Raw genomic sequence first — 16,240 nt, 5'->3', positions numbered from 1 at the left:
TTGTCCTAAGAAAAGAATGCATTTTGGTTTTACGACAACTTTGATGAAAGGTTTTGATCCACTTCAAATGTTCTCAAAAGGTGATTCCATCAATGTTGCTGCTGTGTGTCATTATCAGTATAGTTGTGGCGTGGACTTAACTATTCTCTTTGTACTTACCGTACAAAAAAAATAAAATTTCCAATGGGAAAACCCACATGCCTAAAATGCCTCATGAGTGTTGCTTATTCTAATTGAAGAGTTGTATTTAGATTGATCTATCTGGCATCACACAAAGAGTGTGTTCCGCCAGTTGAAACCAAAGGGGTTTCAGTGTCAAAAATACTGAATATCAAATTCCTTTGGTTTGTGTTTTTATTAGACTGTTATCACCAATAAATCTATTAAATGACAGCAGAGCTTCTTGGAATGTACGTTGAGTCCATCAGTCATGTCTAGTAACCATCTGCCAGCGGATTATCCAAGAAATTTATCCACTCGAAAAAAACACAAAACCAAACCTGTTACAAACAAGTTGCTTTTATTATATTAGCTGGAATACATAGAGTCTGCAGTTCAGCCTAAAGAGATATCAAGCTCCATGCACACTGGTGAAACATGTTAAGCTGAAACATGCACAAATATTACAGTACAAAGGTGGAAGACTGAAACAGTGTTATTGGTGACACTGAGAGGCTGAATACAATGAGCATGTTCACCTGTGTCCTCACTGCAGGTTCACGCAATACCAACATCTGCTTGATCAGAGAGAGAAATCACCACATAGACACTCTCAATTTTTGTCTCCCTTCTTTAACGATGCAGGCCTGTAGTTATATGTGCAGTGTAAGCAAATATCAGTAAACTTTAATTCAGTGACTGTGTGTTACAGCATGTTTGTGTATGTGTGTTTAAGGCCTGAAATCTGTCTTTGGCAGCGCTTTTAATACGGCACAGGAGATGAATGAACAGAAGGGAAACCCACAGTCTGAGCGGTTAATAAAAGATGAGAACAGTACAGAACTGAACCATTCTGAGCCCCTGGCTCAACAGGTCCATCTTACTTACCCTAACACTTCCCTTAGAATGAAAGGAGAAAAAAAGCGAAAAGCTGGTGAATTAACACACTTAACTGAGTCTGCTAACTTTAATAGTTGATACAAATTATGAATAAAATAGAACACTGAGATTAATCATCCATAAAACACTCTCCAGGAGCCCAATAAGGTACACATCTACACAACGAACAAAAAAAAAAATTAACATGGCCCACTTTACAAAATTACAAGATACTTTTAAATAAAACCTATCCGATTGTAGTTTGAAAAAAAGAAGCAGATAAAGGAAAAGCTTGACAACAGAAATATTTACCCTTTTAATTTCAATAATGCTTAAGAAGCTTTTCGTTTCCTTGTAAACTACAAAAATATCTTGGAATGATTTTTGGCACATTACGTATCAACTGAAACAGACAATACAGAGCACTTGGCCTTACAGAAAAAAGAATAATGTCACAAATGAAAATAAAACACTTTGCTGTCTTTAAAAATAATGTGGACAGTCCATGTCTCAACCCCCAAAAATATAAGATCTGTCTCACAGTTGCTGCAGGTGAATTATTGTCATTCTGGCCAGTGCACAAACACACGTATATATATACACATCTTTGATGGCTGTACATTCACTTAATAAGGGGAAAGTGATACAAAAATGGGGGTGGGGGTGGTGGGGGGGTAGAATTTCATTAGAAAATGAAATCCATAAATGTTAAGGAAAAGGTCAAAAGAGTCATTTAAGTTAAGTGCTGGTTAAGTGCAATTCTGGAGTGATTTTTCATGACACAGTGAACTATTTTTGACCTTTCAGGGCCAATGCTGGCACACAATGCGGGTATAACACAGCCTTCAAAATGTCTCTTCTGTACATTCAATATTACTTTATTGCTTATAAATGACATTTAGAAAATAATTACAACTACTTTCCTCAATAAGGCTTAGAAAATTGTCACCAACAATGATTAAAAACCATTCTGAGTCATCACCAACTGACAGAAGTTAAACATGGTAATGCTTACTGACTTGTGTCACAGCTAGGTTAAGGTTGACCTCCTAAATGTACACAAAAGAGATGTAGATGGGAAAACCTTGATGTAGGAAGATATATTATTTTTATGTTAGTTCTTTCAAACGTACAATATGTGAAACTATAACCATTGATTCGTCCTGAGACATGTAATCAAATCTCACAGCCATTATTGCTAAAAACAGAATTAGAGAAATGAAAATCAGAGACATGTTCAATGACTACTGAGGGCGAACGGCACACTGACACATTAGTAAATGGGGTGGACAAATGAGGAAGAATTCCTTGAGAATTGCGGTTTAAAAAGACAGCTTTCAGAAACTTTCAGAGCATATAAAAACTACGGTTCCTGACAGCTGCGGTTGCGCGTTGAAGCAACCGAGAGACCTTTGCCTGGCCGGGGGGTTGGGAGGGAAGAGTCTGCTGGTATTTTCTGCTGGTAGACTCGCACTATATCATCACATCGATTTGGGTCATGCTGCAGTTTTAGGATCATGTTTTCAAGCTTTGAGAGGCACAAATTTATTATAGAAGGATTTACAATTCATAATGCCTTAAACTATTTGTGGAAGTTGAGAAACTGCTAACTCTACAGAATCCAGGGTGAACCTCCTTGTTCTTCTTGGTACCACGCATGGACACCATCCCAGCTAGCTGGCCGTTCACCCTCTCTGCTTCCTCTTTTGCTTTTTTTTGCTGCCAGCTTGTCTCACTTCCTCCCTCAGAAGTTAGCCCATCAAATGAAGCACTAACCTCCGACCTGCAAGCCAACCCTGGGGCCGTATTTCAGGCCTGCTGCCACTGCTTTAGCCAGCTAATAAAATGGCTTTAGGAATCGGCAGCTTGGATTACAGCAGCCTAGAGCACTAAGGTATTCTGGGAAAGCAAGGGCATGAGATAGAGGAACCAGCATGTTCGCTTCAGCCCAAGACCCCTGAACAGGAAGTAGAGGTGAAGTCTGGGGAAGGCATTTGGAAAAACACAATGGTTTTACTGTGCAGAAAAAAGCACAAACCAAAATTTGTGAAGTACAAAGCCAAACCACTGGCCGAAGTCAAATGAGTTACTGAGAAACTTTCATAAATTAAAAAAAAAAAAAAATAATAATAATAATAATAATAATATATATGCTATAAATGCTATATGGGCAGCTTTAGAAAATTATATCCGTTTTAAATTGGATGGTAAATTCCTTATATTATTCATTACACATTAAATATTTTTGCTGTTAAGCCACGTCAATTATGTGTAGTGTCTCCATTTCTGAGGTATAATCCAAACCAAAGCTCTGAAAACATTATTTATACATCAGAAATGACATTTTCAGACGGATATAGTCTGTTTTTTGTTTGTTTTGTTTTTTTACTTCATAAGTCTGTTTTAATGATGATTTAAGTGCAATTATAAATTCATTAGAATGACTTTAAATGGATAAACCAATAGACAAAAAGAAATTTCCACTTGTGTTTCAAAGACTCCATCCAGCCCAAGCAGAGGGCAGAGACTATACAGGACACAGAAGCACATGAAACCAGAACGAAGCAAAACCGACCGCGATGGTGAGGCATGGATCTTTTTAAAGCTGTAATAACCAAGTAAGGTGCTGCAAAGAAAGCAAACTGCCCACCTGAACATCAGCTCCCAGAAAATTATATGTACAGCATTAGATTGAAACAGAAAAATAAAACATCCCAAATTCCAGTGACATTGGAGACTGAGATCATCTGGCGGGCCGAGGGACAATGGACCCTTCGTTCTCATCGTCGGGTTCAATCGAGACATGGAATTGGATAAGAGCGATATCAATACACACAGATACTTCAGCGTAGGTTTTAAGGACAAGAGGAATCTGAGCCTGAATGAGAAAATGAATCATTGGCGGCACTGGAGTTTAAAAACCTAATAGAAACAGTACAAGACATTTCAACTGCAGCAGCTCTATTCAATAATATTTCAACAAGTACTAACCGCATGAGGACAAAGTGATGGGCATTCCGATGCTTTTCAATGGTGAGGCCGTTTATCCAGATACAAGCATTTCTAACTTAAGCATTCTGGATCCTCTGTTGTATCATGCTAGCCACCCTCAAGGCTCAACAAGCTCTACGGCTGAAATAACTGAAAACACGACCCATCTAGGGACTGACTCGGACCAGCAGAATCCCTAACACTGGTTTCCTGTGACACACTGAGAGTTTGGATCAGTGTCTTTCTGTGCAAAGTTTGCGAATAAAGTTACAAAGCGGCTGTGAGGAGACCGCTCTTAAAATCCTCCAGAAATGTCCAGCATTTGGGTTAATCCCGGTTAGCTACCCAGATGGACGAGGTCACATCGAGATGAGCTCTAGATGATTGGATTCTTCTCCAGCTGGTTTGGAATCCAAAGCCAAAATCCCTTCAGAGCTACTGAGGCGGGAAAGGGTCACCATGCAGATGCGTTTCCCAGATTTTAGTGTTGGTGGTCCTGTGCATTCGCTATGCTGGTTGTGCAACCATCAAATTCAGTTAAAGAGAAGATGAAGGAATTAAACAAACTAGTCACAGAATACAGTTCAATGAACATGATCAGATTACAAATGAGAAAAAAAAAAAAAAAAACTTGGACACCAGGAGCTTTAAGGGTGAAAAACTGGGCTTAATTACATGAATGCATACTGAAGACTTGGCATATACTCTAAGCATGTAGTTGTCTACTGGCTCTACCTGTGAACACCTGGACAATCAATGAATTTTAGTTGTGTGCAATAATCCCAAAGAATTCCTGAATTAACCACCATCCAGAAAAAAAAGTGAGATTGTCAAACTACTTGGAAAGCCACACGCTGTAACTTGCTCCTTGTGAGAATAACACATGAAACTCAAATTTGGACATCTACCAGGACCTGTGGAACTAGAGAGGTCTGTGTGGGGTTCTCAAAATGGTGATAAATGTCCCAAAGCCCCCTTTACATCCTCCCAACAGCAAGACAGTCACAAGTCTGAGCCTCTCCCTTGTCACATCTGACGACTTCAATAAACTACAAGGAGCAGAAGAGGATTCATCGCTGTAGGAATATGTGACTTCTGTTCCCAAAGCGACAGCTGGAAGATAGTGAATTCATACAGGTGTGGTTGATGTAAAAGTACGACGAGGAGGTTCCAGGGAGTCACTGCCTGGTAATCTGATGGGTTTTTAAAGATATGATGCAACTGAAGAGAGGAGATGAGCTTCATTCCCTGTGCACAAGAGCCACTTTGAGATGTAAGAGCTAAGGCAATAAAAACACACGAGGATACTTTAGGTTAGGACTCATTAACATTTGAGTAATTAGCTTCTAGCATGCTTTAATTAAGCATAACCCAGAATCCTCTATGGGGTGTAGCTTTAGATAAGTTTAGCTGAAAAAGGTTATAAGAAAACACGTACCTCTTGTTAGAAATGTGGGTAATCTGGGTCAATTGTCCAGATGGCGATCTGACCAAGACCGGCTTCCATCAGCTGTGCGGTTCCTGCTAGACCACGCCCCACGACTCCCAGACCTATCGTACTCCACATCACCCCCAGGCTGCCTTCGCCATGAGGACGGAGCACTTTCTCGATCATCTGCAGACTGGGAGGAGAATAAACATACAACAAATGTGATACAGTTTACTAATAATTTCAACTGATTTATCCACCAAATTCTACCATGTTCTCTAAAGGTTCAGAGGCCTGTCACAGTCACATAATTAAATCTATTATATGCAATATGACTAATTGGTGAATATTGTGTACATAAAATTCCTTTATTTAAATGGCAATATGTAACTGCCATTTAAAGCAGATATTGAAATGCCACGAATTAGTTAGTAATATATAATACTTTTTGACCAATGACTTTTCTACTCAATTGTGATTATTGCAAGATTAATTTTATAGAGACTCACAGAATAACAAAGAGCATTTTCAAGGGGATAAAATAAGAAATTTCCCAGATTTTTGTATGACTTTTTAATATATTGGTAATTGCAATTTTTTTATTTTAATTCCCTGATATTAGGAACACACGTATATATCCTTCAAGTTTGCTGGGTTCCAAAAAAAAAAAAAAAAAAAAAAGCCAGGCAAGGATAACTATTTTAAACATTACATTTAAACAGTCCTAGATGTTTAATTAAAATCTTTATTGTCAGTTCCAAAGAAGTATAAGAATTCTTCATTTTTGTACAGACCAAACACTTATCAAACACGTCAGAGGAGAGAAATTTCTCGGACTGCAGAACAAGTCCTAATATAGAACGACTATTGTCTCTTTTCTTTACCATGGAGGTGGAGACTTTACACAGCCAACCAAATGGTTTATGACGTCAGTTATAAAAAGTTCTCAAATGAGGCAGCAGGATATACCACACACTGCTGTGGAATTTCTTACACAGCAGACAGATGCTAATTGTCCATAATAGGGCTTGAGAACTGCTGGGATACAAGATGTGGGTGTACAGGAAACCAGTTACGATGCATTGGCTGCCAAATGGGCAGGCGCAACCTTGCAACTTCCTGTGTCACTCAGGAAGGGGCAACGGGTGGAAATGACCCAAGCACAATCTTACAGAAAGATGTCATGACGGAATGGGTTCCATGTAAATCCACGGTACAGGAAGTCCAAAAGCACATTATATGAATATTAGTAGTGATTGTTCTGAAATGGAAAAATGTCTAGATTTCTTTTTTATTATTATTATTAAAAAATTTACTAACATAGATCAAGTGTACTTAGTACCAATCATGTGGCCTATAACAAAACATTTTGAAATGCTAGCTTTAAAAAAAAAGCTAATGAAATCAATTCCATTATTTTATATCAAGTGTGATTTATGTGATTCAAGTATGTGTAATCTGTGCTTATGTGAGTTACATATTATTCAAAACCATGACACCCTGCATATCAGAGTACTATAGTATTACCTTCTGATATGCTTACTGTATACAGTAGTACTGCCACATTAAATCTGTGAAAATATTACAAATGAATAACCAAATCTTTAAGTGTTACTTTTTTTCCACTTAGCTGGAAGTGTCTTCATTAAGAAACATTAAACAAGCGGAAGCACACCCAAAGTGAAGGAATCACAGAATCAAGCCCAAAAAATGACAAGGTGATTTTGTCCAGACAAGCTGTTAAATTATTTTAAAAATCACACTACATCGATGCCATTAACCAAAGTGCTATAATATAAGCAAAGTGTTATATTAATAAGCAGCTATGGTTGTCGGTCTAAGCACAATTGTCCCATATTAACTTCAAGAGAAAAAAAATATATATAAACCTGTGATCAAAATTCCTCCATAAATCTCTCCAGATTTGTGTATTTTTATACGCAGGGAAGAAAAGTCATACTAGCTCTAAACATAACACGACATCTGGTCAACCAGGACTACTTCATACTGCTCTTCTCAGCAGGAGTATTAATGACTTTAGCACATATATTTGACTCACATAGGCTTTGTGTCAGAGACATGAAACAGATGACCATGATCTGTGAGGACACTCCTGGACATGTACATGTGAAGGAGATAAAACCTGTCCCTGTCAGCACAATGACACCACATCATTGATGGACAGATTGAATCTCCCTCTAATCACTGTGCTATTGATCTTATATAAGACACAGGCTGGAAATCCATCTGAATGTTTAAATAAAGACATCAGTCAAGCTATTCCACTGTAGATACACTGGGATAAAAAAGAGCCATGCAATGTGATACAAAGAAATGAATAGAAATAATGGAATCACCAATTCAATACTGCATCCACAGCTGTGACCGCAATTAAAGTCGGAGGAGTTTTACAATGCAACACGTAATGATTTACAAACAGCTGAAAAACAGACAAAATTCTCAGTTTCTTCATTTAAAAGTTGATTATGTTGTGTTTGTCACAATCATAGTGATAGCCCTGAGTTTGAGGTATTTATTGAGATGACTAGTCTTAAATTCAGGGTTAAAAAAAAAAAAAATAATCACATGAGTTGGAGATAAAGTTGAATGCATGCCTGACCATGGCTGATTAGATAAATCCTTGCTAATGGACTCCAGATTGAGTGGGAATGGATGGAGATTGCTTTCAGTCAGTTGTTGAAGCCTGCTAGACTGAGAACATGTAGGTGCTTCTTTGACTATAGGCATTTTTTATGTCCCAGGAATTGATTTGCATTAGAAATAATATTTCATTTTTTGCCTATTTATGCTACTATTCTCATTAATTTAATGTATAGATTTTTTATTGTTTTAGTCTTGTCACAAACTTTCAAACTTAAACTATAAAATATATCTTTTTTTTTTACTGTACCTAAAACAGAGTGACATTTACAGTATGGTATGTTAAAAAAAAAAAAAAAAAAAGTCAATCTTTACACAAAAAAAGTATATTATTCTGTGTAAAATGCTAGCTATGAAAATACCCTTAGCAAGACAAAGGAGTGAGTCATTTTATTCTAAAAATGTTAAAAACAACATTCCCATCATCATGGCAGAAATTACCCTGTAGTGGAAATGAAAACGACTAAACAGAGAATTCTTCAGAGACGTATAAGTATAACTGTTGGAAACAGCAGAAAAATAAAACTACTGAGAGAGTGTTTTGACTGAGGTCATTTTTTACATGTCCACAAGTCAAAAAATACACACAACTGAAGAAAAGGTCATGCTCATACATATCTTTACTCACAAAACCGTTCAGTTTTAACGGTTTATGGTACAAATCACATTTACTTCTACAGATGGAAAGACGCTTTAAAGCTGAAAGAGATAAAAGATTAATGACAGAGAATCCCCGACAGAGAGAAATAAGAGCGAATGAATGATTGTGTGATCACAATAGTAGTATATTAACTTACAGCTGCAATGACAGCATGAAGAACCATCTGTAATACACAGAAAGCTAACCTTCACTGAGTGATAGGGAGAAGAGAGTAAGACAAATGATCTGACCTCTGGTTATGAAAGTGCTAGAATTCACTTGTGCATAAATCTTCCAGCTTTCTCAGATAAACGAACAGGCATTTGCCATCCATCAGAGCAATAGACAAAGAAAACAAACATGGCATGAAATAGAACGTGAGAAAGAGAGATTGAAGAAAAAGGGGCAGTTTTTGTTTTTGAAGTCGTGTGCCAGGAAGGGGCCATGTTTGAAGGCCATCTCAGTGATTTAATTAGGTCTTTGTGGGTAAATTTGTGGGCTGGGCTGTTTGAGATGTTTAATGAAAGGATGATGGTAATTGGTGCACTGATAGGATACAGCTCTATTCTCTTACTTGTACTCTCGGTAAATGAAAAAGGGTGAAAGTTAGTGAAAAGGGCCTGCTTTCCCTGTTTTGTTTTGACTGCTGGGGTGACCCCACAATCAATTTGGTTAAGCTGCTGAGACAAAAACTGCCAGTTGACCTGACTAACAGCTTTGCTAAAAACAAAGGCATGACCTCTGACCTGTCCTTTCAACACCCTTTACATCTATCAATATCTTACACAGAAATATTAGCTAGCAATAACTAGCTCCTGATTATCTTTATCTTCATTGATCAGAACTGACCACGGTGAAAAACGACCATCAGTGGACTGAGCAAATCTCATACAGTAAAAAGGTTACAATTTGCAAGAAATGCATTCATACTAACAAACTAGCAAATATCATGATGAGAATTCAAAATAAACCTGAACCTATGCTGAACATTAAAAGAGAGCTCAAAAAAAAAAAAAAAAGAAGTGCTGAACATAAGTAAATTGTAGTTTGGCCTCCTCCTCAATGCATCCTATAAATGTTGTCATATGCATGCACACATCCAGTCTGTTTGTCTTTTTTAGTAAGTAACATGAAATTACATCTGTGTTGAATTGTATCTTTAGCTTCTTGCTTTCTTATCATGTAGACAACGGGTTAAGTAAAATATGAATAGGTAATATAGTGCATATATTTATCCTCTTTATTTTTTTTTTTTTTTTTTTTAGCTGACTAATGAGCTTATGGACACCAAATGGTTATTCTGAGCCTGGGGTGGCATTGTTTACAAGCTTTACATGCTTTCCACAGTTTGAAACACTGAATGTGCAATAACATGAGACATTTCAGCAAGTTGTACTGTGGGCTCTCTTATAAAATACCTTTTGGTGCCCATTCATGTTTATTTTGTACTATATTAGTAAAGAGAAAAATACGAGGTGCTAAAAAGATCACTCACGCCACTTTAAAGAGTGACAAAACGGCATTTATTGTTTGAATTTCGTTATGAATTTGGCATATTTTTAAAGCTTTTACTTTGTTTATAGAAATTGCTTATTGCGATTTGACAGCAAGTGCACTACAAATAATATGAAGCCCACACATTAACAGAACCAAGCATATAGACTAAAGATCTTGATAACAAGAAGCCATAGTATCGATTATAAATTAGAATTGTTAAAAATATTGTAAACGAGAATTGTTATCGATATGTCCACACACAGCTACACAGGCTTTCCTTTTGTAGTTTGCTCAAGTTGTGCACAAAATAGACACTGCTTTTCTGCACTTTTACTTCGTATGTCACCGTCATATTCAATCTCTCTCGTGCAGGAAAATTGGAGCTGCTTTTAGCAGGTGTGCCATCAGCGCTGGCGTTCGGCAGAGATGAGGACTTTTTGAAAGATGTCGTTATTACATCAACATAACAAAAGATGTGATCATAAAAACAAGTAGGAAAAAAGGCATTAAATGCAAATTTTTGTCATAGCATGTCAATTTAAAATTTACCAGTGGCAATCTCAGCAAAAATATAATTCGCAAATGAGTATTTTTGGTCACAAATGCAACCGTTTTAGCAGTCTGGAGCCCTGTAAAAGGTTACATAAATGTCTAAAGAAACATTTAAAGGTTAAATACGTTTATAAAATTATCTCTTTTTTTTTTAATAAAGTTAGCATGGCTAAACTTGTCCAGTCTGTGAATGGAATCTTCATATTTTTATTGAATATGGTCAAAAATAAAAAGTCAGTACTCACCATGGGCTGTTTACGGCATCTTTGTAGAAGCTGTGCACTGACAGGCTCATGTGCAATAGCTCTCTCTGGTGAAGGAGTCTTCTTGTTCCGTCGTCCCAGATCATGGGCCGATGGTGCTGCATTGTTGATTCTATGCATATATACTTCCCCTGGACTGGGTTTACTTCCACATTTAGCAACAGTGCTGGAATTTGATGTAGTGTCCAACACTGTAGTTGCCCTATATGCTCTCCAGGTGGTTGCAGACTCACCCTCATCCTCTGAGCCATCTTGCCTGAGTGCTCGAGCAGATTCATCCACAGAAGCTGCCCCACTGCTGCTCCAAGTGCTCCTGACAGTGACGTTTCTTATTTCTGGCAAACTGTCATCATATGAGTGGTGGTTGTGGTGGCTTTTCCAGTTGGTCACGGTGGTGCTGCTACTTCTGCTCTCAAACCCAGACTCAATGTCATTGTTCAAGTCTGAAGCTTCTGAAGACTGGAGGCTGAAACTGCTTTGAGATAGGAGGGCTACCTCCACGGGAGCAGTCTCAAGGTAACTGTGAGTTTCAGAGAAGTCAGTATCAGTCTCACCTTGACGTAGAGTGATCTCACTCTTAGGGATGGATATTTCGTAAGGTATAGAGATGCTACCTCTGTGCTCACTACTGGGACTGATCACAATGTTACTTGTGGAAGTGTGCCTTTCCTTGGAAGGGGGCTCGCTTGATAAACTACTGCTCCGACTGCTTGTTCGAGAGGAGCTGGGGTCATTGGGATAGAAGGTGATACTGCTGGTCATCTTGTTAGTCAATACTGGCTTAGTGGAGATCTTGGGTTTCCCACTAGTGGTCAAAGGCTCTGTGATTCCCCCTGACATCACTTCCTTTCTGTCAATCTCAACAATGGCTTGCTTGATGACAGCTTTTGACTGGAGGGCTTCACGAGGGCTGCATACTCTGCGGACTTCAATACCTGAGGTAGTATGCATCGTTTCCTGGGTATCACCTTCCTTTGTAAGAGGCCTGTGTTGCTCCTCACTGAAAGGGCCCTTTGAGGAATCATCAGAGTAAGATTCTTGCAGCCGTGAGTATCTAGTGTACTTTGATGATGTTCTTCCACTTGTGCTTGACATCAGGGGGTCATTTTGCCCACCTGCCAATCGTCTGGAACCAATGGATTCGGTTTCAGAGGCTGAGGAGTGACCATCAGAACCATGATCACTCGGAACAGATGAAGATACATGGGATCTGTAAGCAGTATAGGATCCATTTGCCTTGGACAGACTCAACATTGCAGAAGCATCCTGATCTAAATTCTCAGGTTCGGTTAGTCCTTTCTCAAGTGAAGCAATGATAGCAGCACTGGCTGAATTTATGAGTGACCCATCAGAGTTGTTTGATTTACTATCAATTCCAGGGTACTTGGACAACTTCTCTGTTCGACTATTATTGCTATCACTGTCATTTTGCTTGACCGGTTGCTTCCAAGACTTTTGGTCATAAGCAGCTGGAGGATAGCGGCTAAGGACTGAAACTTTCTTGCTTTCATTGAGAGCACTTAAGGCACTTCCAATTTTTTCATCTTTCTTTCCATCTTTTGTCCCATTATCAGAAATAGTACTGAAAGCACCAGTCTTTATACCTTTTCTAACATTATGTGCTGGACTAAGAGTCCTTCGTACAGTCTTTGGGGAGCTTTCTGCAGAGTGACAAAGGTCTTTGTTCCTCTGCTTAGTTTCTCGCCTCTGCTGAGGAGATGCCTCTCTGCTTTTGTACTTTGAGGTGACTGGTTCAGAAGCAGCAGGACTTTTGTTCAGTAATTTAGGTTTCTCCTGTCGGAAGCTTCGTACATGGATCTCTTCATTTTCTGCCTTGCCATTCTCCAGGACCTTTGTAGTGCTGGTAAGTGCAGAGTTTCCATTACTACTGCTGCAACCATTGAGCTGCATTTTCATCTGCTCAACCTGGTCATGGAGAGCTTGACTGTGGTTCCTCTCCTGCTGGTACTTTTCTGTCAGTTCAGCATTCTTGGATTCCATGTTTTTCAAGTCCTCCTCCACTAACTCCATCTGCTTCAAACGATTCTTCAATCTTTCCACTTCCTGGCTGAGGTCTTTAACCTTATTATCTTCTTGCCCCTCAAAGCTATTTTTCTCATTCTCTGACTCATTTCTCAAATCTAGGTCATCTGGATGCTTCAAGTAGTCAAAACTCTTCTTCCTGGCCAGTTTGGACGTAAGGCCATCTGAGAACTCATCCTCAATTCGAAGATCTCTAGAATCAAATCGGCTGTGGTCTGCTGGGCCTAGTTTGTTTTTCTGACGTTCAAGCTTCTCAGTCAGCTTGAGAATGATTTTTTCATCCTCTCTCTGCCTTTCCAGAAGTCTTTTGCGTTCAGTCACAATGTCTGAGTGAGACTCTTTAGTTTCTCCATCTCTGCAGTAGAAGGGATTTTTCTGCCATGTCTAGTCGAGCTTCAGAGGTATCCACTTCCTTGACACGGGCCTTCAAGGCATCAAGCTCTGCTGCAAGCTTTTTGGTCAGGTTTTCTCCTCATTAAGACTAAGGCACAACTGCGTACAGTCTGACTTGCTTTTACCAAATGCCTCTTCAAGCTTCTCAAGTTCAGTCATTCTGCGCTGAAGACGCTCAATCTCTACTTTGAGATCCTTGGTAATTGTCTCTTCCTGATCTAATTTCTCTCTAACCTCACGACAAAGATCCTCCGCTTTCCTGACCTCTTCATCTTTGCCTTCAATTTTGAGCAATCTTTTTCGCATTGTCTCCACATCGGAGAGCAGTGAGGAATTACTCCCTTCAGCCTGAATGATTTTGTCCTGAATGTCAAGAAGTTCATCTTCAGCTTTCTGTAATTTGCCTCTGGCCTCTTCAAGCTCATCCAGACGTCGTCCGAAGCTCTGCAACTTGTGTCTCAGATGGCGATTTGTTGTGTCTGTCATTTTTTCTTTCTAATGCTAATCTACTGTGAGGTCTTTATGATTGTTTGATGGAGGGGTACACATTTGTATGGTGGTGTTTTCTAAATGGTTCCGGGTACTTCAAATAGGATAGGTCCCTATGATTTCCTCCTACCTTTAGGAGGAAGTTTCGAATACTTTTTATTTCAGCCTTGTCTCCGCTATCAATGGTGATCCAAGTTCGTGTCCGAGTTTTGATCACCTGCAAGACAAAAAGAAAAGAACATAAAGCTTGAATACCTGTTGTTAAACAAATACAAGCATATTTATGAAAAAAAAATTGAGAAATGTCTGTAATTGCTAAGTTGTTTGCAAAGTTTACACCATCTGAATAATTTAACAAGTTAAACTATGGTTTGCGTAACCACATCAACCAAACCTGAATGCATACTACATCTGTGCATGATTTTACATTCATAAACCTTCAGTTTTAGCCTTCAACTTAACCATTTTTTTTTTTTTTTTTTTTAATATCAGAGCACACATTAACTAAGGAAAGCTAAGCCACTAAGCTAAAGAAGACCTTGGAAGGGGAAAAGGATGACAAAGGAGAAGGGACATACACTGCTTTGTTGGCCCTCATAACAACCTATGCTAATTGCAGCATCGATTTCTTGCTGAACTTTTGCTGACAGCAGCACAACTCTCTGATATTGCCCTCTGTCCATGTGCCTGTCTCTATGGCAACATTCATAGTGACAGCCACCCCTAATCATGCCCTCAAGATGCTGAGCAAGATTTAGAATGTTTAACACCCCAAGGACAGTTCTGGCCACAGCAACGCACACTATAAGTAGCCTAAAGGACAGTGCTTCTCAAACTAAAAATAAAAATGGTGTAGCCATTTTTTATTATAAATTTGATGCTGTGAACCACTACCCCTTACTAATTTACTGCTTTTAATTTTAATTTACCAATTAAAATCTCATGTACATTTAAATTACATTCATGTACATCAAATAACATTAATTCTAATGCAAAATGTCTTAATAGCAGTTGTCAGTTTAGTCATCAGTTCACAGTAACAGCGGGTCCAGAGGTAGTAGAGCTTTTTATACAACTTAATCTAAAGTGAGTTTCGGTATGACAGTTCAACTGGCAGGCCCACCAAGATGGAGACGGGCCCAAATGAATGAGCTGCTGTGTGTGGATTGCAGGAATTCTGTCATAATACTTTCATAATCCCATAATTTTATGGTGTGCGAGGCACAGGCAGCAGTATTTCGGGGTTTAGACAGGAAACGAGTCATCCAGTAAATGTACCAGCCAAGCAGGAAGGAGATCCAGCACATCTAAGGCAGATTTCCATGACACATGACATTCATAATCACTCTGGCAAGATCCCTCAGTGAAGGGGCTTCTAAGGTCAGGATCACACACACAATGATTCACAAGCACACAAGAGCAAACTAACATATGCACATCTATAATGACTACCTACCATGGATAACGATTCAAGGACACATGCAAACAAACTTGCACAGTATGAATCTACAAAATGGGTCTCAAACTACAGGCTCATGGGCCGGTTTCAAACTGTCCATCAATGGCGAAATCCCTATCCAGTCAGTAACAAATTTGTAATTTATTGTTACAACTTTTAATACAGTTGTTACGAATGTGCCACAACAGTAATTCTTTCTCATTATAAATAAACGGAGCACTCTACACAAGGGCGCAGGACACACGAAGTGAGGGTTAACACTTTAAGGCATGCATAGTATGGGTTAAGTTTATGACTTAACCTTTGGCCCCATTTTTAACTATGTAATGAAGGACACTAAAATCAATAGTGGTGATGTGCGAGTGAGAGGCGGTTATCACAGAAAACCTAGATGCTGAGAATCTAACAGATAGAAGCAAAACATGTGACTAACAGCAGTCAGAATAAAAATGAGATGAATTGTGAAATGTGAATTGTAAGACAATCAAACAAAGTTTTGCAAAAATGAATGAGAATGTGAAATTAAGTGTAGAGACTAGCAAAAAAAAAAAAAAAAAAAACGTGTCAGGAAATTATGACTTGGTCCTTAAACCTAAACGTGATAAGACACTCGCTCCCCTTGAAAATGCTGAAAATGCACAAACATGATTTCACCTAATCAGGCAAACATGAAGAAAAATCATATTGAAAGAACTTATTTATTATACTGTACTTATAGTGGATCAACAACTGGGCTAAAATTTTGCTATACTCTTAAATCAGACTCAGAGGTTTGCCTTGCACCA

The 16,240-nt window shown here is 38.6% G+C and overlaps 1 protein-coding gene across 1 annotated transcript in view; it reads right to left on the bottom strand.

The window, feature by feature from the left end:
* Nucleotides 1-503: 503 nt before the first annotated feature.
* The window catches only part of LOC122148168 (leucine zipper protein 1-like), a 42,630-nt gene continuing 26,893 nt past the window's right edge, over nt 504-16,240 (bottom strand). The window contains 6 exon segments of the mRNA XM_042774151.1: nt 504-5,309; nt 5,468-5,651; nt 11,054-13,443; nt 13,446-13,476; nt 13,479-13,582; nt 13,585-14,213. Coding sequence (XP_042630085.1) covers nt 5,496-5,651; nt 11,054-13,443; nt 13,446-13,476; nt 13,479-13,582; nt 13,585-13,993 — 3,090 coding nt within the window. The 5' untranslated portion in view covers nt 13,994-14,213 and the 3' untranslated portion in view covers nt 504-5,309; nt 5,468-5,495.

This window comes from Cyprinus carpio, chromosome A17 (assembly GCF_018340385.1).
Source record: "Cyprinus carpio isolate SPL01 chromosome A17, ASM1834038v1, whole genome shotgun sequence".
Classification (NCBI taxonomy): Eukaryota; Metazoa; Chordata; class Actinopteri; order Cypriniformes; family Cyprinidae; genus Cyprinus; species Cyprinus carpio.
Note: the sequence above shows the minus strand (reverse complement) of the source record. Positions and strands in the feature narration are given on the sequence as shown.